At 38.4% G+C, this 24917-nt stretch overlaps 2 protein-coding genes across 4 annotated transcripts; one reads left to right on the forward strand and one right to left on the reverse strand.

The window, feature by feature from the left end:
* The first annotated feature begins 3556 nt into the window (after window positions 1-3556).
* On the forward strand, window positions 3557-10993 carry LOC105044155 (putative HVA22-like protein g). Of its 2 annotated transcripts, XM_010921963.4 has the most exons (7): window positions 3557-3786; window positions 4269-4347; window positions 4505-4603; window positions 4712-4768; window positions 4875-4938; window positions 5043-5261; window positions 10378-10993. In XM_010921963.4, exons 2-7 carry the CDS (start codon window positions 4316-4318, stop codon window positions 10774-10776), a joined length of 870 nt encoding a protein of 289 aa, XP_010920265.1. In that variant the 5' UTR covers window positions 3557-3786; window positions 4269-4315; the 3' UTR covers window positions 10777-10993. The 2 variants fall into 2 exon arrangements, with proteins under 2 accessions (XP_010920265.1, XP_019705804.1); XM_019850245.3 differs by having other exon boundaries at window positions 4505-4768.
* Window positions 10994-12551: 1558 nt separating this feature from the next.
* Window positions 12552-23224, reverse strand: LOC140850928 (transcription factor E2FB-like). Of its 2 annotated transcripts, XM_073255401.1 has the most exons (14): window positions 22854-23222; window positions 18725-18920; window positions 18456-18509; window positions 18260-18345; window positions 18043-18131; window positions 17909-17963; window positions 14355-14407; window positions 14229-14279; window positions 14086-14134; window positions 13925-13990; window positions 13777-13853; window positions 13450-13681; window positions 13308-13374; window positions 12552-12964 (listed from the first exon to the last, which is right to left on the reverse strand). In XM_073255401.1, exons 1-14 carry the CDS (start codon window positions 23061-23063, stop codon window positions 12960-12962), a joined length of 1290 nt encoding a protein of 429 aa, XP_073111502.1. In that variant the 5' UTR covers window positions 23064-23222; the 3' UTR covers window positions 12552-12959. The 2 variants fall into 2 exon arrangements, with proteins under 2 accessions (XP_073111502.1, XP_073111500.1); XM_073255399.1 differs by lacking the exon at window positions 12552-12964 and having other exon boundaries at window positions 13258-13374; window positions 22854-23224.
* Window positions 23225-24917: the final 1693 nt, after the last annotated feature.

The raw sequence follows: 24917 nt of genomic DNA on the forward strand, positions 1-24917 counted from the left end.
TGCTATCATTTTTTTTATAATATTTTATAATAAAAATATAATAAATATTATATATTATTATTTTATATATTTTTTTATTTTTTTAAAAAATAATATATTTTTATTTTTTTTTCTTGCGAATCTTTCGCCGGTCCGTCTCTTTTTACTTCTCTACGCCCACTTCTTTTCCCACCGTAGTTGCTCTGAGCGGTTCTCCACCTGTGGCTCCTCCCCCTGACCTCCTGTTCGCTTTCCTCCATCTTCCTCCATCGATGACTTTTGAGTGCCCCATATTCACCCATGGTCTCCCCCGTCTCCGGCACCCGTCAGTCCTCCACCCTCGGTCCAACTCCCCTTGCAGCGAACCCCCATGCATGCCCACATTCCCCCCTCCCATCTTTCCCCCGGCATCCGATTCGTCCACCCCGTGCAAGTTGTCCGCCCCCACCTGCCTGCGGTCACACCCCTCACTCTCGATCCATGCTGCCCCTCACCACCCATGGCTCCTTCATCTTTGTTGATTGAAAAAGAATTTTTTTAAAAAAAAGTAATTTAATTATAAAATTTTTTATTAATTTAATATTAAAATATTTTTAATTTTTTAAATATTTATTGTATTAGTCATGTACATAAATACAATAATCAATTGAAATCGAATAATCTATTTAATTCAACAGTTAAAAATATATAAATAATAAAAAAATTAAAATATTTTTTGAAGCAAAACTCTAAAGTTCTGTTCTTAGTCGCCCACGGCTATAACCCTTAACAGCTTAATGAGATATTTGAGCTAAAACAACTCATCTTGAGCGAGGTTAGTTCATTCGACGCCTTTTATGGTCTTTTGATTCTTTTTCTTTTTTTTTTAAGGATATGTTTGGATAATCCGGTACTACTGCACTAAACTTCCTACGAGACTCAGAAATTGGACAGCTCATTTGGGCATGGCCTATATCAACCCAACACCCTCCGGCCCAAATGTGAGGGGAAAAAGGTCTTCCTAAGTACTTTTATCTTCCTACTGACAAAGGATGCAGGCCTAATAGCGTTGGTTGGGATTTTCCTATGGAATGAGGGTTGGGGCTTGGGCGGACACTTAGGCTTGACTCTTGAAGAATATTTCTACAGAAATAATCAAACAATTTTATAAAGTGTGATCATAATAGAGCAAGGGATCCTATTAGCCAAGACTGGCCCTTTTTTTGGTGAAGTAGGTCCAACAACTTTATCGTCGTTACTCCTTGGTTTACCACATAGATAGCATTTTTTAGCTATTTCAGTAAATTTTAGAAAAAGGCATATAATAAGCAAAATGACCTCAATGGATAAGATCCAACTATCAACATTACAACACACGGGGAAAAAAAAAAATCAAATGCCATGGGATGTTTAGAATCACACATACACACACAGAGAGAGAGAGAGAGAGATAGATGTTCTAACAACTTCAACGCTTGCAAGTCCTATCTTATGAACCAACCACCTACTTACCCAAAAAAACCAAGTAATCACCTCCCTCACATATCTGCTGCCCGTTTCATATTTGATATGCCAAACGATGATTGATGCGACTCAATAAAAATCACAGGTGTTCTCTAGCATAAATTTTGTTTTAGCCCTTGTCTCGCGGGGACCATGTTGAACAAAAGATTGAAGGAGCAAATGAGATGTAGCACGTTCACCATGAAATGATTGAAGGGGAAACTTTGGATCCAAGCATACTATCACAAACTTTTCACTTCACAGTTAACACCTTGCATGGGACAATAAAACCAGTGCTTCATGCTACAACCCCACTGTGAACAATACTGACCATGTGTACTGCACCAATCCTCTCATACATATGTGAAATGCCAACTAAGAAATATTATTATATGGGAGTTGAATCCTGTTGCATCTCTCTCATAGGAGCCCAACCCAATAAATTTACTATTTTACCAAAACAAATCCAAGAAATTACTGGTCAACGGTCAGGAACGCACATGGTGATATGACTAGAAGGACCTAACGAGCTAAAGATTGACAAACCCAATGTTAAAGTGGCTAAAAAAATAATGTAGGATTCCATCAAGTGGAGTGATTGAGGCAGAGGGACATCAGCAAAGATCAGCAAAGACGATAAACTTAGTGGCCAGAATATTTAACGCCATGGATACCTGCTATTGTGTTAGAAAGAGCCTAGCCTGTGATCTGATTAACCTTTTGCCCTCCCAAAAGAAAAAAATGTAAATATTAAACTAATTAGATTAGAAGTTGATTTTAGCTTTTGGTTCATTATACTATGGAGCTGTTTAACAAAACATTGTACGAACTCTCTTTATCACCGGCTACCAGGCAAGCATCTTTCACACCCGCAGCTTGGCGAATCCGCCCCCATCATCATCACTAACAGAGTAATTAATTGAAATATGTTGCTAAAATTAAGATAGAAGAATAAATAATGACAGAATTTTCTTAGCACGTATAATGTGTAGATAATAAAGGTAACGGACAAGATCTGGTTGCCGTACACATTCGTCCACCGTTAGAAGGCTCCACCGCCCATCAACAACTGCGTCCTCTGCTGGCCCGATCCGTTCGGGATTTTAACCACGGTAAGCAACTAAGCATTAGCCATACAGTCGCGCGTAATATTTTTAAGACACTTTGTTAATTTTTCATCAAAAAAAAACCTTTGTTATCCTATGCATAAATAATGACTAAATATGATCCCTGGAGTAATATACATAGATTTGGGATATGTTTTAGTAAAAAAATTGGGCTCTAAAATAAAAATAAAATTGAATATTTTTTATTCTAATCATTTAATGAAAAAAATTTATTTTGTAAAAAAATAAAAAAATTTATTTTTTAAAAAAATAAAAATATTTTAATCTTTAAAATTTAATTTTAATTCTTTTATATTATTCAAATCTATCTGTTTTCAATTTTGGTACCGCAACGAGCCAAACAAGCAAAAAAATATGGTCATCCTAATTTTGATTCTCATTTTGTTCGCAAATCAAATATATTTTTAGATAATTTTGCTCATGATGATTTTGCTCATGTATGTGATTATATGACATTTTATTAAGGATAACAACAACTCCTTTTCAAACTCTTATACCTGCTTCAAAATCTCTCCTTCATGATAATTACGAATTGATGCGGCACACGGGAATGGTGTGAATGGCACGTGGCCGGTTCTGTGTATGAAAACCTCCCAATCACCACTCGCGGAGAGTGGAGTGGGAAAATAAATGGTGGGTGAATTTTTTTCCATATTTTATTTGATACGCGATTAGCCAACGAAATAGCACACGTCATAACGATACATATAACGGTTCCGGGAGCGTCATTGCGCAGCAACAGCGACGTGATAGAAAACGTCACGATAAAACGCCGTCAATCCGCTTCCAACAATCAGACGGCTACTAATCGATCTCCAAAAGACATCCTGCACCTCCGTCCGTTGTTTATCCACTCGCTCGACCGCACGCGTCGGCTGTCCTCCACGTAGGACGTTAAAATGAACCGCTGGCGCACCAGCCACAGGGACACGATACGCCCTAATAAAAGGAACGAAGGACCGGCCAGCCAGCCTCGGCTCGGTCATGCTAAGACGGCCGGGTGGGGGCGAGGCGACGAGCTCTCTGTCTCTCTCGCTTGCTCGCCGTTCTCTGGCTTTTAAGGAAGAGAAGCTGGACGGTAAAAAAAGCTCTCGCTGGCTCTATGTCGTGCCCTTGAAGACTTGGCTTCTTTTGTCGTCATCGCTTCATTAGAAGGATTTTGTCTTCCTCTTCCCCTCGAGCGGGTGATCTCGGAAGGGTATGGATCTGTACCCCCATTCCTCTCGTCTTCTTGGACTCAAATCAGCGTAATCTTGCGTTTCTTCTCGGATTTTCGCACCAAATAAGGGTTCTTTGTGGTTGTTATGATGGTTTTTGATTTCTTATTTTCTCGATCGATGTTAAGGGTTTTTCCTTTTGTGTGTTTTTTTTTCTTTTTTTGCCGATGGAAATAGGTGGGTTTCGGCTCGGATTATGTAATGCGGAAATATCTGGTGTTGATTTCAGTCGGATCTTTAAACCCAGGGTTTTTTTTTTTTTTTTTTCTGTACGATCTTCTTCGTTTGCTGGGGTTTTTGTTGGCCTAGTTTTGTTCGCCTCCATTTTCTTGGTTTCCTATAAACTTTTTGTTCAGTTCTCAGCTATGCATATACTTCAAAGGATCTGTGATCTGTATCTGTTCATATAATTATCATGTCGGTTTTCTTTTTCCTTAATTTCTAGTCTTTGGGGTTGCTACAGGGGGCTGAGAGAGTGGTCGTAACTTTGTACATGTTTGTCGGATCAAAATGATGGCAAATTTTGTTACAAGAGCCTTGGCGTAAGTAATCCTGTCTTGAATTAGTTTTATTAGTTTTTTCGCTGTTCCATTGCATCCGGACAGTAGATCTTCGTTTTATCTTCTATGTTTCTTGTTCTCAAAAAACCTTTTCAAGAAAGTGAATTTAGATGAGAACTCAGGGTATTTGTGTCTTTAGGTTGGTTCTTGGCTATGCTTATCCGGCCTATGAATGCTTCAAAACTGTGGAGTTGAACAAGCCGGAGATTGAGCAGCTGAGATTCTGGTGTCAGTACTGGTACGTTCTTGTTACTTGTCGGATGAAAGATTTTATCTTTCAATTCTATCTTGCTTCTAGTTACTTGTGGCTAAAAGAAAAGCTTTTGATTCTTATTCCATTTTTTAGGATTTTAGTTGCTGCACTGACCATCTTTGAGAGGGTTGGAGAATCTTTTATTTCATGGTAAGGTAGATTGGTGATTTGGAAAGTTGGGATCTACAGCATGCTTTCTTTACATTTATTCTCCTTTTTCCTGCTACAAATTGGGGTCTTTTCTTCTTTCTCGAAGGTTACCAATGTACAGTGAGGCAAAGCTGGCATTCTTTGTATATCTTTGGTACCCAAAAACGAAGGTGAGATCTATGTTCTATCAAGTTATAACATATCATTTCATCACTAATTATATGTGTGTGTGTGTGTATTTATTTATTTATTTTTATGAATGAATTTATGATAGGGAACTACATATGTCTATGAAACTTTCTTTCGGCCATATGTTGCGAAGCATGAGAATGAAATAGATCGTAACTTGCTTGAGCTGAGAACAAGAGCTGGGGATATTGTTGTCCTTTATTGGCAAAAGGCTGCAAGCTATGGCCAGACAAGGTTTTTTGAAATCTTGCAGTACGTTGCTTCACAGTCACCCTCGCAATCATCAAGATCACGCCCTGTTCAGGTACTTATGGAGCAGAGAAACAGATTTTATTTCTGTCGCTCTTTGTCTTCTTTTCTTCGAATTATATAATTTGATAAAATTTTTACCGCCTACTATGCTTGACAGTTTGAAAATATAGCTCTTAGCTCTGCCTCTAGCATTTGCTTGCTTCTTTTCATATAAGAATGCACATTATCTTCACTGTGGTCATTCACTATGTTTCTTCTATCCATTCTAGATTAAGGTGAAAAAAGGTTTGATTGGTCCGTTCATAGAACCTTGTTCTTAGCTGCAATATATCGATGACATGTCTATCTCCAGAAGACAGCCACAAGATAATACTATCAATCATCAAAAATAAACACTGTGTACTAAAGTTTTTCTTTTTTCCCTCCTATTTCAAGCAGTGATGGCAAGGTTACTTAAATGATTTGTCCTTTTTTTTTTTTTTTTTAAACACCTTTGGCAAGTAGAGATTTCAAGGATAAATTTATATTGCTTTTCTTCTAGTTATGTAGCATTTGACGTGCCGTATTAATGCATTTGTTTCTATATCAATGTAGCTTTTGACGTGATCGTGCTTATTTAACTGCTTAGGATTGTCATGATATGCAAAATAACCTAGAAGAAACTTTGTTCATTTTAAAAATAAGCAAAAGCAGCAAGCATGATCCATATCTGGTGTTAGTGACCAGAAGTTTAAAGTTAAGGATACATTGCAAGGATTAATAGTGTTTGCTAGTAGACTATTTTAAGAAGTGAAATAATTGGGCACATCACCCTAAGGATTGACTGGACCTGTCCTATCCTTGTTGTGAAATATTGCGACCCTCCCACGCATGTTGTTGAGGCCTAGGTGATTTCACAAAAACAATCTCAGGAGAATGCTCTGCACTGTTCCTATGAGCATTGTGTAGCATATTGTCACCTACGTGGATGAAGCCTTCTATGTTGATTTGTGGGGTTGAATGTGATGAAACCAATGATTTACATACCTGTCATATGCTATTGTATGTGGCAGCTAGCATATGATGAACCCATTCTAGTCACCCAAAAATTAAACAGATAGTGTTAAAATAATAAAATTATGAATTAGCTAAGAACCAGAAAAGATAACAATTTCTAGAAAGCAAGTGTACTTGTTTGTTCTTTTTTAATTACTTATCCGGGAACTATGAGGCATGAGTCACATTTTTTATTTGAAAATGTCTAAGATCCTGTTCATTGTGTCCATGCATATGCATTTCACAACTGTTGGAGTTTGTTCTCGAGTATAGTTGTAACAAAAAACAATTACAGTAAGAACATGTGTCTCATTCAATTACGGTAAGAACGTTCCCTGTTTTATTTCTTCCCCTCCTCCTCCTCCTTTCTCTATCTCTCTCTGTGGGTGTATGCGCGCATGTGTGTGAGTCAGTCAAATCCTTGTTCTAAGGACAATGAACCTAAAAATATAAATGTGGTTTGAACGCCAAAATGTGTCAAGCATCCACCAATATGGTATTAGTTGGTATAGGAAACTCATTGTGGATCATATATAGTTTGTTGTGAAAGAGCAAGTGGACTAGTGTGTGACTTCATGAAGCTGTTAGAAAGCCAATTTATAAAGGAACTATGTATGTAGTAAGAAGTGGTCTCAGCATGATGGCATGAAAGGACAGTCTACCTGATATGCTTGGTGCATTATGGAGTATCAGATCATTCAAAATTGAGCAACATTTTGCTTATCACAACTAATGGTGTTAGTCATGTTGGAAGATGCCCCTTGTTTCAGTAAATTAGGAATCAAAGCTAGGCATCCTCAACAGAGGTATTAATTATGGTGCTGTACTGAGCTTTAAGCCTTTAACAAACTGAGAAACAATGGCTTGCTTCCTTCTCTTCTATGAGATGAGAGTCTTTAAAATAAACACCGCAAGTAGCGATATATCTAAGACACATGGCTTCCCTAGCCCAATCAGCATTTAAGTGCAAAGATGGAGCAGAGAAAGGATGAGAGACTGAGCACCAAGCGGTGGTGGCTCGACCAAAGATGGCCAAGGATACTCTTGAGGCTAGATCAGATGGTCTCATAACTGACTTGTTGACCACGGGAATGACACGGACAATGTCATGAAGCGGTTAAAGGGTTCCAATAAGATGACATTATCAAGAAGATCAAGAAAAGGGTCACCATCACCCATACCTGAACTTCAAATGAAGCTTAATGGGTGTCGCAGTAATAGCAGTGTTGAGCACTGGAGATGATATTAGTTGTACACAGACATTTATGTGCGTGCGCACACAGATATATATATATATACATACATGTGTAAAAAGAAATCAACACACACACACACAGAGATATATATATACATACATACATGTGTAAAAAGAAATCAACATTGTCAACAACTACACATCAAGCTACACACACACACACAGATATATATATATATATATATATATATATATATATATATATATATATATATATATATATATACACACACACATACATACATACATACATGTGTAAAAAGAAATCAACACACACAGAGAGAGAGAGAGAGAGATATATATATATACATACATGTGTAAAAAGAAATCAACATTGTCAACAACTACACATCAAACTACACACACACACACAGATATATATATATATATACATACATGTGTAAAAAGAAATCAACATTGTCAACAACTACACATCAAGCTACACACACACACACACACACACACAGACACAGATATATATATATATATATATATATATACATACATGTGTAAAAAGAAATCAACATTGTCAACAACTACACATCAAGCTACACACACACACACACAGATATATATATATATATATATATATATATATATATATATATATATATATATATATATATATATATACACATATATGTGTAAAAAGAAATCAAAATTGTCAACAACTACACATCAAGCTTCAGGAAATACCAAAGGTCATGATTCTTTATGTCAAACTGCCTTTGAAGATACATCTTGGTAGCTAAATGTGACAATCCACATTAAAAAGTAGAAATTTGAACAGCAATGGTGGGACCATTAGAGGGATGCATGCCCCTTTAAACTCATTTTACCATTAGCCCTTTTGACTGGTTACACCTAGACAGGAACTATAAATTTAAAATCCAACTCACAAATTCAGGGGAGGCAGTTTTACTTTGAAATTTAGGAAATGTTTCCCAAGTATATGGACCCGGGTAATTCAACTTGGTGGTTTTAAAAAGTTTTTTTTATTTTATTTTTTGCAGTCCAACTCTGTCTCGAAGTTAGGTTGCTTGACCCAATGATTTAGTAGCTCTAGATGACTCTAAATGATGATGGACAGCAAATACAGTGCATGTTAATATAAACAGTCTGCAATCAATGGTCAATACAAGTTCCATGAGCCCCTTTCTATATAATGTTTCAATGATGAATTTTGATTGGCCCATTCAAGAACAAACCCATGAAAATGAAATTTTGCTAAGGGCATCATTGCTAAGGATAGCTTAGATGAATCCATTAAATTGTTGGAATTGTCTTCAATTGATTCTTTGCCTTTGCCTTTATCTTACCTTGTCTTTTACTTATTTATCGGACTTTTGCAGATCAAGCCCCTGTCCCCTTTTCTTCCCCTGATATGTCTTTGTATTCCCTGGCCCCTTTGCTTTCTCCACTAAATCCTTGTATCTACCATCCCTTAAGCCCTTCATGTACTTTAGATTTGTCATTCCCCCTTCGTCTGTTCTTGCTAGCTCCATTTTGTCTTTCTTTTTTTTTTTTTTTTTTTTGCTTAGGATTTTTTCCTAGTTTTCTTTTTTTGATTTTCCACTTTTGTTGTTCTTTTTTCTCTATTATTTCTTATTTATGTTTCATTTTCTTTTTTGCTCTTCCATCTTGTCTTCTCCTTCCTCATCTATGTTTCCCAAAAAAATGCACTCTAGGATACCTAGGCGGTAAATGTTGGTGTTAGGTAATTTAGGGGCCATTGTGGATGGCCTGGCTGCACTGACTACTTTGTTGTTCTAAATGAAGTATTCTAAAAGCTATTCGACAATTCTTTGACATTGGGTGTTTGTGCATATGCAAATGTCTAACGACAACTCCAAATTTTCTTATGTGAACAGAAATGCACCAAATGAAAATAACTATTAGAATTTATAAATAGTGAAAAATTCCAGAACTTCTCCATGATCTTAGAGATTAAAACTTCTGCAGGAAATTCTTGTACAATAAGAAACAATTGGCACCGAAGCATCCACAAGAAATGTGTACTTATTTGAGGATCTAATTTATAAGTTGATGCTCATATACATTGAGTGATAACTAGTGCATCATCTATGATCAACTTTTCTGCTGCATGATCAATAATTATTATATTTAATTGTTCCTGAATGCTTATCACATAGTCATTAGGTGTGACGAGATGCTAATTTCTTTTGGATAACTACTTTGTTCTGAATCAAGAAAGATTATACTCATGTATTGGTTGTAAGAGGATCATACTTGCATGGTTCCTAAGATGAGGGGATCTACTTGTAAAAGGGAGATCATTGTTGGTTTTGACATTGGTTTTCTCAAACATGACATAGTTATCTTTTTTGGGAGCTTTATACGTAATACTTTGGTCCATTTTCAAGTTTCAAATGGTATAAGAAGTACAGTTTTTGAGGTAGGAAAAAACTATAAAACCCATAAAGGATTTAATGTTGTTCTTGTCTATTATCTATATAAGCTAAACAAATTGCTGGCATATCTTGAAGCTATTGTCACATGGTAGAATCTCAAATATAGAAGTTCTATGTGTTAGACTCTTGACTCTTGATAACCTTTCTTATTGAGTTTCATACTTGTTTCAATTTATTAGAAAAAGGGTGGCTGGAGCATGAGGCTTCCACCACTGTCTAAAGAGAGTTAGATGTACACAGCCGAACCCCTAAGGTCTAGGGAGAGTTAGATGTACACAGCTTTACCCCTGCATGCAAAGAGGTTATTTCTATGTTTCTAATCTGTGATACTTTGGTCACAATAGAGCAACTTTGCAGTTGCGCCAAACTCCCTTTCACTTGTTTCAACATATAGCACCAACCTTTTTACCACAGAATTTTATTGACAAGTTCTATTGGCATTAAAGCCACGACAGCAGCCTCAGCAGATCCGTAGAACGACATCAACAGCAGCTGCTCGCCAACCAGCAGTCTCACAACAGCATGAACAGCAAACTTGTGCACCACCCAGCCCTACTAAGAGCCAGTTGCAGGAACCGACAGAGGCAGGTGTCACTCCACCAGCCCCTCCAGTTGCCCAGCCGCCAACCTCATCAGCAGTTGCCAGCTCACCCACTTCTGAAGCCACTGCTCTTCCCACTACTCCAACAGGTGATGGAGAAGCAATGCAGATTGAAGTCACCGACGTTGCATCCCAGGAAGACACAAATCCTCCCCCACAAGAGACTCCTGTGGAGGAGGCAATCCGCATAACCCGTGGCAGGTTGAGAAAAAGAGCTGCTACTGCTGGTCCCTCAGTTCGTTAGCAGCATCTCTTCCCTGCTGTCTAGGTATTTCCTTCAGCTTTGCTTGTTTGTTGGTAGATAGGGGAGATTTGGGGTGATTGATTTGAGTGGGTTCTTTTGAATTCATCAACACATGTAAATAACCTAGAACAAGGTGGGAGATGCGTGGTATATAGACAAGCATCTGCTTAATGATTTTAGAGGATGAATGACGTCTGGTGGTGGTGTTGATGATATCCATGCAATTAGCTCATTGGTTTTGAATGAACTGTATTGGGATATGGCGGGCAGGGAGTAGAGAGGGGGATGAAGCTGATATTTCATGGAGGGTCCACCAAGTGGAAGAGGATTCACTCTGTTTATGATGAGTGGATACCAAAAATGAAATAAGATTCCTTTAGAAGCTGGGGCATAATCACGATTCCTTGCACAGCGGCTGTTGAGTGACTTTGCCTGCTTTTTTTTTCATTGTTGTTGGTTTTGGATGCTTAGATGTTTAGTAATGGCAATCAGGGTGGCATCTTTGTCATTTATTTGCCATTGACCCCAAGGATGCTATATCTCGATATGTTTTGGTGCAGCTTGCATCCTTTTCTCAATTTCTTCCGGCTTTTGGCATCCTTTTTATGTCCCGAGCTTTGGTCTTCCTGTATGAAATCAACTCACAATGCTGCTACACATGAAGGTACCTGATTCTGAAGGTTTACTTAATGACCCAGTGGAACCAATGAAATAAGCTGGGGAAATATATAGAAAAAGCTATAAATCACCTGCTACTGATCACCGGTCAGGTCACCGACGAACGTAGAAGCCCGTTATTGGCTATAGTGCAGGTGGGTTTCGATTGACGCAGCTGGCTCGTGTTTGGTATCAATCTCCAGCTTCCATGGGGAACTAGTGATTGGCACCACATCAAAATCTTTATTCCTATAGCAACTGTTTTCCCATGACCCCTTGTTTAGGTTGTGCTATTAGCTAACGCTTTATCTTCAGCTTGTTTCCTCTCCTGGTTTTGATTGCCGGTCAAGTATAATAAAATGCAACTCCTGTGTGCGGTTCGCTATGGCTCAAGAAAATTGTTTATTTCCATTTTTCCGGACAAAATAATACCGAAGGACATAACGGAGCAGACCTATCCTAGTTCGCCAAGTGGTCCTATGTTGTCTCAAGAGAGTGGTCCAAGTGGGACAAGAGAGCCATCCGCGCAAGATTGGTGCCTGGCTTTCCCGTCAGATCTGTGTATGACTTTTTTAAGATTTAGGATGAAAAACACTTACAAAGACAACAGAGACCCACCGCAGAAAGACGGAAAGCAATGTAACAGTTCGGAACCTCTGTAATTTAGGGTTGATCTGCAGATGTCCTATTATACAATGACAGCGCATGATTGCATAGATCTCATGGTACACAGGGCAGCTGCACAATCCTATGAGGCCCATGCAACGAGGGGGTGGTGCTTCATACCTGGACGGCCGTGATTGGACTCAGAATGTTCCAGTTCAATCTGGAGAATCCTAAGCAAAAGGAACATCAGAATAGCACGAGTAGGGTGCCGATGTGAAAAGGTTAAACTATGCCTATCTTGCTGGCAACTCATCATCAGCATCCAATTATCTAGACCTACGAAAGGCTATCCATGTCCGTCATTGAATGTCTATTTTGCTGGCGACTCATCATAAACATCCAATTATCCAGAGTTCAGAAAGGCAATCCATTTCCGTCATTTAAACTCTGAGCTACTCTTAATGGAAAATTCCAATGTAAAACTAATTTGAGAACCTACTGCCACAATGATGTAACTGCTTAAATATTTATGTGCCTTTTTATTTGATCATTGTAGAAATTAATAGGAAGGACCATCATAAGCATTTACAATTTCACAATTCAGAGGAGGGAGAGTTAAAAGACAAAAACCCCCTTGGTCTCTTTCCCATTTGACTGTGCAGCCTGTTATGATCTCTACACATCACAGGGGCACCGTACCCCCCTTTCCCTCCCCTCCCCAACAAACCCCCCCACTCCACACACCCCACCCCCCCGCCCCCCCCACCCCACCCGCCCCGCAACCCCCCTCCGCGGCCAGCGTGCACAAGAAAATCAGTCGAGCCTCCAGCGTGCACAAGAAAATCAGTTGGACCTGCAAGGCTGCAACATAACTTCATGTACCATGAAATGCCAATCTAAGGGATTTCCTTTCCTCATCGTTATTCTGCATATGGTTACAGTTAAGGATAATTAATCAGTTTCTGTTACTTCATTCTAGAAAGGGATCGAGTTGAAGTGGTATCACGTATCAATTTCCCTTGACAAAGGTGAAAAAGATGCAGTTATTTTCTTCTTTTTTTGATACAAAAAAACATGCAGTTAGTTGCTTCAGCAATCAAGTAGAAAGATTAAGCTTTTCCAACCTCACAACTCGGCAAAATTGCCTTACCGCATGGTGGATGTCAGTCTACGTACTTGTGTGCATATATTAGTGCTCTATTATTAAAAGCCCATGCATTTACAGGAAGAACATCAGGAGGGGTAATTTGGCTTTAATTCTAGGATACCTTCAGTTCTCCATGTATCTGTGATGCTGGCTCCATGATCTGTTAGAAACCAGTAATCAGCGTCCATCTGCAATGACAAGCATATCATAATCAGCAACCTGTTTGCATCTCTGGCCTTAGTTTGTAGCCTGTGAGTACTTACATCATTATCTGATGGGGCAATCTTCAAAATGGCACCTGTGCAATCTTGTGAGGTGACTGAACCTGAAGAGTTATTCTGAGTGACTTGGTCGTGTCCTCTCTCAGATGTTCCACCTGTATTTTGGTCTGCCGGCTGAAAAGACGTATCATTCTTGCTGCTAGTCTCAGCACACAGATCCATTGCAGCTGGCTGTTGGTTCTGATTTGAAGCCTCATAAATCTCTCCATGATTGCTGTTAACAAGACGACAGCCTATTTCACAATTCATTTTCAAAAACAAAAAAGGTCCAACAGAACCAGCAATTTTAGTACTGCCTTCAGAAATTACCTGATCAAGTACATATCAATGGGACCCATTGAGCTTCTGAAAAGTATTTGGTATCGTCTTTGTGGAAAATCAAGACCCTGTTCAGAAAATAATGTCATGAAAACCTACCGAACCATAAAATCTCACCTTTCCAATGTCTTTTGCTCACCTCATCAGGATTTGGGACTTCGATGCTAGTTCCATGAGGTGCTCTTATTGCAATTAGAGTAGAATCCTGTCACGATGGACAACAGTTAAAAACATTTGCATTACAGGGCAAGATCATGGCAAGAAATTTAACTAAAGCTACAGGGGTCCAAAAAGCCAAACCTCAAAGCAAGGAAGACTATTGATATCATCATTGGTGAGATAGAGCCATCTAAACAGATTAATGACCATTAGACTTTAGTTAACAAATAAAAAAAAGACCATGTAAATTGCAAAGCCAAGAAACATAAACAATTTGAATTTACTTTTGATTGTTCTCATCTTCTGTCAGAATTCTGAGGTTATCTTGCATCTCCCTGCAGAGCAACAGATTTTGGTTAATACATGGAAAGAGAACAGTTTCATCCTCTGTTGTTTCACTGGGAACCCACCTAATCATTCCATCCAGCCTGCAATCTTCTGCATACAGAGTTTCAACTTCAGCCTGAGAAAATGTTCGGATGAAAACCAATGATTGCAAATTATTAGTTATTATTAGCAAAATTCAAAAAGAGGTATACTAAAAATTGTCACCACATCTCATCAGCCTTCTGCTAACAGCCTACTTAACAACCAAAATTGAAAACTGCATTTTTCAAGATCGCATTATGAGTTCACAACTAACCATATATTTTTATTTATTTATCAATGGAGGTTTGTATCGATTGTTGAAATGCATGGCAAAAACAAGATTTGCTGCAAGTCATAGCTGCTGACAAGCCCATTTGGGCCTGAGGACTAATGGTCAAGTTGGTGCAGGTCTGAAACTTTGACCTCCAAAAATACTGACATGTGGTATATAAACAATAAAAGATGAATATACGAGAACATATAATGATAACTATAGTAAATTGAGTAGTCAAACAAACCTTTTTATTTTAACTAACATGATAATAACACCTACGAGGAAAAGACTGTGTGGCACTTCAGTAAGAAGTCTGGGCACTTAATAATCATTGTTTAGCAGCAAAATAATTCAAGAGTGCAATCAATTGCAACAAGGTGCTTTTTGATATGGGACACTCCAAAAACAAATGTGCCAAATAACAGAACTTCTAGCTGATATAAAGACAATTTTTGAAGTGCCATGGAATGCCATGCCATGCAATGCCATGTCATCCAAAAATAGGCAAGCCTGCACAAGAACATGAATCTGCTGAAGCAAACCTAATGAAGCGATAGTAGATGGCCTCACACCAACTTCTTAAGAGTCTTTGGCCTCGCACCTCCAACCTCTCTGGTGAGCAGTGGAAGCTTAGGGCCTCATACTAATCGCCTCTCACGAGATCGCTGTCTCACACCATGGCAAGCAAGGAATCAACCTAAGGAAGGAATTGAAGAGGGACTTCAAATGCTTCAAAAATTTCTAAGAGTACATGAGAGGCATTTATAGAAAAAATCCTCCACATGCAATAGCCTTTCCTAGTTTCCATAGGATGAAATATTAAAAAAAAAATAAAAAGATAAATATTAAACAAAAAGTTAAAAAAAAAATCCCAACTTCTACAGGATTTCTAACTCATCTAACAAATTTTCTGTATGAAAGAAACATAGAAATTTGGACAAAAATAAAAGAAAAATATCATCCTTTAAATTATGCGCCACACGACATTTACAAAATTTTCTAGAAGTTTGTCGGCCTTTGATAAATCATCCATAACTTCCTCATCTATTCTCTGTTTTAGGCGATTCCAAAGGCTTTGTAAAGCAAACCTAACATAGTACATCATGGAAGCAGTCCCATCTAAAAATATTAAATATGATGTTGGTGAACATTCTTATCGGACTGATGTATGTTGGACTGCTTTCCTTAATGCAACTGGAATATGAACTTCAAAATTTAAGCTCACTAAACACCTGAGTGCCATCGTGTATTCTTATTTGAAGGAATGCTTATCAATCAGGTGGTCTTTTAGAGTGCTTCCCATTCCATCAATAGATTGTAATATGAATTTCGAGAAAATGACACTTTATCTTCTTTAAACGCATCTTTCGGTATAACCATGCTATCTTTTCGAGCTTTGGCAATCGTCCATCACATGGGCACTCTGATGAAACCTCTTTACAAGAATTTGAATCTTTTTTTCGGATAACAAGCACATAAAGAGACCCTTAATTGCATCAATTCCCCCCCGGCTCGAAAGATTCAGCTCCTAATGAATTGACATAGGATTAGATGTAATAGCATTCAAATTTATTAGTGTAAAAATTTGATAAACAAAAATATCGCACATCTGTCTCCTTTTGCATATTAGGAGCCAAAGACCCTATTTCGATTGAATGGATGCCCATCGCCTCAATAGCGCTAGTGCTGGCCTCAACGGCCCTCTGGTGGCCTTTGAAGGTCGTTTCTCCCTCTTCCTTTCCTCTCTCTCTTTTTTTCTCCCTCTCCCCCTCTCTATTGTGTCAGTTCTGGACAATGCCCACCACCTCAACAGCAGCAGCAGTGGCCTCAACGACCCTCCAATGGTCTCCGAAGGCCGTTTCTCCCTCTTTCTTTTTTTTCCTCCCCTTCTCTCTCTCTCTTCTTCTCTTTCTTTCTCCCTCTTCCCCTCTCCGTTATGTCAATTTAAGCCTGGAACGAAACGATATGTGGGCATACTGAACCATATGGTCGGCCAACCGATTCAAGGTCCAGTACCGACACAACAAATCTTAGCTGTGGGGGTTCAAAATCAACAACATAGGTTTAGGAGCAGCAAGCCTTCTTCACTATCTACATCTTTAGAGGGCAAAGAGAGGAGGGGAAGTGGCTCCAGCTTCGACTAAGAGGAGGAAACAATGACAAGGAGGGATTTCGAGCGGGTTTTATGGGGGAGGGTGACTGAGAGAGGCGGGATGAGAAAAAGAGTAGAGGACTTGACAAGGGAGAACGGCAGGGAGTGGGTGAGGGAGGGGGAAGAGAGAGAGAGAGAGAGAATGGGTAGGGGGGCGAGTGTGCAATAGTGGCATGGAAGGTGGGTTGATAAAATATTAAAAAGGCTTAAGGTTTTGGGGCCAGGTTTGGCCGTGCTTTAAGTTGGACTTCGATAGGGCTTAGGTCAAGCCTAATTTTCATTTGGGCTTTATAACCCAAGCCTAAACCCAATTTGGACTCTCTTAGAACCAAGCTAGAGTACAACCTAAGACAACCCAGTCCAATCGGCCTTGGGGTAGTCCAGACAAAATTCCAACCTTAACTACCTTTGTACATAAAACATTTAAACTTAATAATGTTCCCAAATAAATTAACTACTCTCATCAAGCATAAGCCTCTTTAGTTCATGCCAATCATTTGGCATTTAATGCTTTTCTTTTTCTTTGAGAGTCCAACGCATATATTGAGCAATTTTTTTTCCAAAAAAGGTATCCCATTTCTAAATTGGCCGAATTTTAAAAGTCAAGGTAGCCCATAATATGTAAGGTTCCCATGGTATTGCTATTGCATGACCTCCTATAACACTATACTTTCAAACATAGTTGTCTTGAATCCTGAGCAGGTTTTCTTATGAGAACAAACTTCAGAAGCCTCATGGGTTTATTGGAGAAAAATCTAGAGGACGCACTAGTTTGGCAAGGTAATTTTTCTAAAAGGAAGAAGGTGAGGTACTTGAAGGAAAAAACCTAAAAGACCCTAGATAAAAAGGCTGAGGGGTGGGTGGCATTTAGCAAAGCCCAATTTGAGCACAAGGGATTAACTCAATCATCCTTAATAACATCCAAAAATAAAAAGTAAAACAAATACATATGTCAAAGAAAGGACCATTTCAGAGATATACTATAATGGCATGCACAGATTAACTAAAGGTGCAACTCACCATACGTCCATTAAAGAAACTGCTAAAAGACATATTTTAACATCTGATAGAACAAAATGAATTAGAAATACAGCTACGAGGAAGTCTTTCCAACATTAAGATGCACCAAGATAATGGCATATTATCCGTCCTTGACATTAAATGAGTACCTTGAAAGCAGTAATTTGATCATCCAGCTCCTTGGGCCTTGACATATCAATTCCCCTTTTTTGCAAATGGCTTTTGTTAGTAAATCACTTTAACTAATGAAGGGGGCAAAAGAGAAAAGGATTCTAGTGAGTACTTCCAACGTATCCTATTCTTCAGTGTTTTTTCAATCAACCCTACTCCTTCAAGAACATTTGTTATGTCATAAATCCTCCTCTTTTGGACCTGGCAAAGTAATCAAAAAGAATCTCTAGAAAACTCAAGAACAGCTCATTCTTGGCACGAGAAAGTTAAAAATTGTGAAACTTCAACAAGTGTAAGACAATATATATGAAGCATCACAAGAGTCATACATCCAAAATTTCTGCTGCTCTGTTCAAATCAAGAGTCCCATCATCAGCTCGCTGAAGCAGACTGATGAATTTCTTTGTCAACAAACCTGTCAAGTCATATTAACCCTTATTCAACATCCAAGAGTGCTTCACAAGAAAGTAATAACAGAAGCATCTCATACAATTATCCTCATAATTATCTCAATGTAAACTTTACCTAAAGAACTGTCATAGCGGCAGCTGCTAGTGTTTAAGATATTAGAAAGGTTACCTGCAAAAATGTAGCATCACCAATCATTATCATGTTTTATTTTGTAAGAGCACAAAAACATCCTTTTTATTTCTCTTTAATCCTGATAGGTAAGCATAACTAAAGCTAAATGCCATTTCAAACAAATAAGCTATAGACAACAGCACATCATATCTGGAACTGATATGGGATATGGAAGCATGTAGTGCAATGACCATAGGTTCCAGAGGGATCACCTTCAGCTGCTCCAAGAACCTGCTGCTGCACTGTTTTTTTCTGTTTTGAGGGCTTTGGTTTTCTTGGACGCTTAGCACCTGTTGCTGACTCAGTTGGAAGTATAAGAGAGCCAGTTTCCTCCTTCTGCCCTTGTCCAACGGCCCCTTCACCACTTTCAACTTTGTCTATTTCTGTTCCATTTGTTTGTTTTTTTACCTGCAAAGAAAAAAATGAAACACATATTCATAACAAATAATTGATGCTGGATTCCCAAAAAGAAGGACACAGAAGTTAACATCACTGATGAAGGGGAAAAAAAATACACTTGCACACTTGTGCATCTCTCTGTGGTTGACATTGTAAGATGACCGCTGGTAAATTTTTTATTCATTATAGAGGTAAGCAGGAATGCAAACTCAAAGAGCAATGTGTCTCAAGAAAACAAGCAACAATGGATTAAAAACAAGGTGAAGCTAAATAGCCAGAGCACCTGCATGGCCAAAACAAGAGGCAAGGATCCAAACATATCTATACTAAAAGATGTGCAAAACTTAGAATCCTTCCATCCAAATTATGACCAATGACAAAATGAATCTGAAAACAAAACATCATGATATCTCATCTGCAACAAAGATAAATTGGCTTTACTAAAAAAATGCTTTTAAATGATTGTCTATCTCTGGTGGCAAAACTTGATACTTCAGTGTTCAGGAATTCTGGAGTCCCAAAATTCTGAACACTAAAGAAGTGAGCCAAATGGACAGAACTAGAAATTGTAGAAACAGAAGTCTCCTACTTATGTCAGCCATAATGTTGGCAATTGACATGATTTCTTCAGAATCCTATTAAAAGAGATCATATTTGAACTTATTACATTTGACTGCACAACTGTTTCAAAGTTGGACAACCAAATGATGGAAATGTCAGACCTTTCTAGCAAAACGTGTTGCATTTTTCTCATATTCATCATTGCATTATCTACACACTTGGCACAGATGCCAGTTGTTGAGGTCTCCGAAGTTTCCAACACTTCAACCTTAAAAAAATAAAAACATTTTTAGAAAATTTGTATATTCATATTTCAAAATATGCAGACACAGACTAAGTTGACCAGTCAATGGTAATCAATCATAGAGGTTAAATAAGTGTTCAAAGTCAAACAATTTTTAAAATTTAAGAAAAAGAAATCTAAGTTGAAGCTTCGGCAAATCAAGGGCTATTATTTTTATCTTGTTGCTAAGGACTAATTTGAGACTATTAGGTTTCAAAGAATGTTGTTAAAGGTCTTCAAAGCATGGAACACACATCCCTTCTACCTTTGCTCATGGATTTATTCTTTTAAAACACTAAAGGATTCCACTAATCAAATTGATGATGAATGATCTCACCTAGATCAATTTTCATATTATCTTTACATAACATACAATTTCAAAACACATCTCTGATCCAAAATCCAAAACAATACTACCGTCTTATAATAATATAATCCAAACAAACCACCCATCATTTTTTTTGGTAGAAAATAGTTAAGTCAAAAGCCTTATAATAGACACCATGACTAATGTTGGCTCTGAACTTACTGGCAATATGTCATGCAGCCATTTCACATTCTTTCCTCTTTACCATAAGACAAAATTATGCATTAGATGCACAAAGACATTTTAACTCATCTCCAGCTTCCCAAATGTCTCGATTTAATGAAATGTTCCTATATAGCCTAAACAAGCAGATATTAACAGACCCTTATCTCCCATCATGTAATTAGGCACATATTTGAAAAGGCTTTACAATAATTAATTTCTTAACTCTATTAGTAATCTCACAAGGCAGACTTGTATAACTTCCATTGCAACCGCTCATGAATGAATCAACATAACAGATTAACATGATCATGTCCAGTCAATTTTTCATGTCTTACAAAATATCAAGGACAAAAATATAATTTTAATTCGTATAATTTATCAACTTTTACATTCCTCAAGTAAGCAAAAGGATGTGTCATGAAGGATGTCAAATCACTTGAAAATATCTAAATCCTGACTTAGGCACCCATAAGTAACTAACTGAATCTCCCAAAGACAAAAGATGGTCATACAATAACATATATAAGCATCCAAAGTTAATTTGCAAACAGAGCATAATTTGGATTGCCATTATATATGAAGAATGAACATACTTAATGGTGTTCCCATTTATGATACCAAAACCAAGGGCAATGGAGGGCTGTTGACAGCCACAATTTTGATCTTCGATTTTTAAGGTTTCCAAATATATCACTTGCAACTCATTTTGCAACCACCACAAATCCCTTCTGCATAAACTGATGCAACCAAGTAATATTTGTGCCAATCTTTCAGCATTCAAAAACAGACAATAAACACTTTAATAAAGGCAGTCTTAAAAGAGTTACTTGGGAGAATCAAGTTAAGCATCACCTAGAGAAAAAAAACATTTCAGGAACATTATTGTGGACACTCCACATAAATTATATGCAAGAGCATTTATTAAACATCTCTTTTTATGGTTATTCCACAATTTCCATGTGAAACTCTATTTAAGCATATTGCACTGACCTATGTCCATGTGGACATTTGGCAAACACACTACAATCTCAACCAAAGGTGTAATATCTCTTGAACTAAATATCTTCCATTGCACATGCTCGAGTGAAATCGAGATGTGAAGATTGAAATGTGATGGATGATCCTAGATTACAGCAATAGACAACAAGCAAATAGAAGGCATGCAACAATGGCAAAATCAGGTTGCTAGCAACCAATTTAGAAAGTCAGCACATACGCTGTTGCAAGTCCACAAATCACATGGAAAAGTATCATATGGTGCAATGGATGATCCTTGATTACAGCAACAAGCATCAAGCAAATAGAAGGCATACAACCATGGCAAAATCAGGTTGCTAGCAACCAATTTAGAAAGTCAGCACATACACTGTTGCAAGTCCACAAATCACACAGAAAAGAATCATAACCAAGAACCCAATGTCATTAGTTTAGACATGTGAAATCTGAAAATCCTATCATATTATGTCACTCGATCTTGTGATTCCCATATAGTGCTTAAAGTTAGTCTATTGTTACACAATACTTGCATTCACCTTTGCAGATTCTCCCTCCATCTGATATTCTAGCACACCTTCCATACACGTGAGAATCAAAATTTCATTGAAAGTGTATGCTTGGCAAATTCCCAATAGATTGTGATAGTAAATTTGTCTTCCTTTTATCAATAATGCATCAAAGTTTAAGGCAGAGAATTGCTGAAAAAGAGGTCAAGTAATTTCAGTCTACAGTCAATTGTGGATTAAAGTTTCAAAACAACCTCGTGGGGGACAACATACACAATCACCAAAGACCACCACCTATCACCTCCGTCTACAATCTACATAACCTCAGCAGCTACACTTACAATCTAGGACTTTTTGCTTGCACGGTGTGACATTTGTCTAAGGGTCTAGCACCATAACCTTGTCCATATACTCGTCAAAACTCCTCCATAACCCAAACCAGCCTACGTTACCCCAAAAAAAAATCCAAAGCAACCTAGGATGCTCTAATTCATAAACATATACAAAGCATGAAATTCAACATTCTGATGCATTTTGCTGCTAGAATTTGAGATGATGTAAACTAGAAAACCATAGCATATATCAAAAATCCCTTCCATCGCCCAGAACAATACCCATAACCCAAACAAGAATTTAGATGAAAACTCACAGACAATTTCTATTTTGTTCAAAAGGCCTTCTATTTTTTCCTAGACCTCTAATGCTGTACCACTAGACTCATCAAAGACTTAATACTTTCCCTCTCTTCACAGATGATATATAATCTTGGGTCACATAACCAATTCCGTAAACTATAAAGCCACATGACATTAAAAAGTAATATATCATCATCATCAAGAAAACAATTCCAAGAACATCATGGCAAGATGAAAAAATCAAAGAAAATCAAAACCCATATCACCTTGAATCGAGATAAAACCGAATAAGATCAAAGAATAAGTAAAAGGGAGAAACATCCAGATGATCATGAAAGACCGGAAGAAAATAGAAGAAAGACAAAAAAAAAAATCAAGAACAGAAAACGCCTAAGAAACCAAGTGCAAAACGAGCATGGCGGCACTCACGTCGGCGATCCGGTCCTTGTCGGCGGGTCCGAGCGATCGACAGGGGAGGGCGTGGGGATCAAGGCCGGGGGTGGGAGAGGAGGGCCTGGGTGCGGGGGAGAAGGGGAAGTGGCGGTGGGCGGCGGGGCGGAGGATCTGGGGCGCTCGTTGGTGGGGCGACGGCAGCCGGAGCTCGGCTGGCTGGAGGCTGGAGCCCTCGACCCCGGACATGGCGAAGGAGAGAGAAGGGAGGAGGAGGCCGGAAGGTAGGGTTTTGAAGGGAGAGAGAGGGAAAAAAAGGGACGGGAAGAGAGAGGGAAAATTAGACGGGGACGAGAATTTGGTTTTATTTTTATTTCTTGATGATTGATGAGTGTGATGCGCGCTTGATTTTGTTTTTGAGGAGACATTTTATGCGGGTGGATTTATGGGCAACTCAAGAGAGCTGGGGGCGGGGTGTGGGGGGGGAGAGCAGCGAAACCAACGCACACGGGAAATGGGTTTTCATTTCCGGGGATGCTAGGAGTCCCCCAACACAAGACCTCAACAAAACTATGCCATGTGCCAAGAAGATATTGGTGGCTTTCACCGACTCAATGTGAATTATAGTACAAAGCACTAATCGTCTCGAGCCACATATAGGTGATGCCGGTTGGTGCTGCTATCGGGCGAGGAGCAATTTTGTTTTGTTTGGTTTTGGTATTGCGTACGTCGCGAAACAGCGGGAAGGGAGGGGACGGGGGGATGCGGTGAGTTCGAATCCGCTCGGCCCGCCCTCTGGCCGCCTCGGAGGTAACGCTGGAGGTCTGGTGGGTTGCGGTCGAGTGATCCTCGGCGGCATTTATTTCTTATCGGTACACCCTATAGAGACAAAAAAGGAGATAATAAAAAGGGCCATGGTTCATACTTGAAAATGAAAAGTAACGGTTTGCCTTGTAAACGCAACGCTCTAGAACTGGAACTGGGCACGTGGAGAGGCACACCTGCACGAGGTCGGCTTGGAATATCAGTGCCAGTACGTGCAATGCACGTGAACGAAAATATAACCGGTTGAGTGAAAGAATTGATCTTCCTATTATGTTTGTGACTAATAGATCGCATTGTAATGGAAGTTCTTGGGGATTTTTATTTTTATGTTGATATGAAAAAAATTAAGACTACATCTCTTTTTATTAGGTAGACGTTCTTTCTATCCGACTATTCCTTTAAGCACAGATATCTTACGTAAATAAAAGTATAAAAAAATAATTTTCTGTGTAGTAACGGGTATGTGCAAGGCATACAATGGATATTTCAAATTTTTTATATATGAAGGTAGGCAAGACCCCCGGATAGAATAGATGGTTCTAAATCTTTAATTTAAATTAAGAATTTTATGATTAGTTATATACCTCACAATGTACTGATACTTATGGACTACACCATCTCCTCTCTCGAATAGTGGGAAATAAAAGATGCATGTATTGATTAAAAAATATATACTTGATAAAGCTATGGAGATTTTAACCATACATTTTTAGTCATGTTTCTACTAATTTATGGAATCATATTTTGCTAGAGACATAAATTCCAGCATTTGGCATGAATTAGGTGTCAGGAGGCCACCATTTAATTTAATACTGAGCCGGCGTGTCAACAATGAGATTTCTATGCAACCTCACCATCAATATAAACTCTCATTAGTTTTTGTTCCATTTGCAGTGAGGCAGCTTCTAAAATTGATCATTACTTTGGGCAACTTCTTATTAATTTGAATCTATGGTTCCAAGGGTCATGTTGCCATATGCCTCCGTACTTTAATTGGGAGTGGATATAACCTTGTTCGTTGTATAACATGTGAATAGTATATATTTGTGTATAACGAAATGGTTTAAATAAATTCTAGAAGTGTACTTTATACAGTATGCTTCGGTTTCCCTTGTTCATGGGCTGTATGACTTTACTACGTTGATAGGCTCCTTTGAGGTGGGCTGCATAAACTGCAAGATGGGCCACACTAGGTGTTGTGTGTGTGAGAAATCCATGCATGTGGAGAAAATATGTGCATCACGTGGGTTTAGCGGACATCTTCAACTTTGCATATGA

Source organism: Elaeis guineensis, chromosome 4 (assembly GCF_000442705.2).
Source record: "Elaeis guineensis isolate ETL-2024a chromosome 4, EG11, whole genome shotgun sequence".
In the NCBI taxonomy this organism is placed as follows: domain Eukaryota; kingdom Viridiplantae; phylum Streptophyta; class Magnoliopsida; order Arecales; family Arecaceae; genus Elaeis; species Elaeis guineensis.

What these genes read in the sequence shown, in the direction of transcription:
- LOC140850928 (XM_073255399.1), bottom strand. Translation starts at nt 23,063, where the DNA reads ATGTCCGGGGTCGAGGGCTCCAGCCTCCAGCCAGCCGAGCTCCGGCTG. An exon ending in CCGCTATGACAGTTCTTTAG is followed by an intron (nt 18,346 to 18,455) that starts GTAAAGTTTACA and finishes ATGACTTGACAG; the next exon opens with GTTTGTTGACAAAGAAATTC. An exon ending in ATCAAATTACTGCTTTCAAG is followed by an intron (nt 14,408 to 17,908) that starts GTACTCATTTAA and finishes ACATTTTCTCAG; the next exon opens with GCTGAAGTTGAAACTCTGTA.
- LOC105044155 (XM_019850245.3), top strand. Translation starts at nt 4,316, where the DNA reads ATGATGGCAAATTTTGTTACAAGAGCCTTGGC. An exon ending in TTTGTTACAAGAGCCTTGGC is followed by an intron (nt 4,348 to 4,504) that starts GTAAGTAATCCT and finishes TTGTGTCTTTAG; the next exon opens with GTTGGTTCTTGGCTATGCTT. An exon ending in CAAGATCACGCCCTGTTCAG is followed by an intron (nt 5,262 to 10,377) that starts GTACTTATGGAG and finishes TTGGCATTAAAG; the next exon opens with CCACGACAGCAGCCTCAGCA.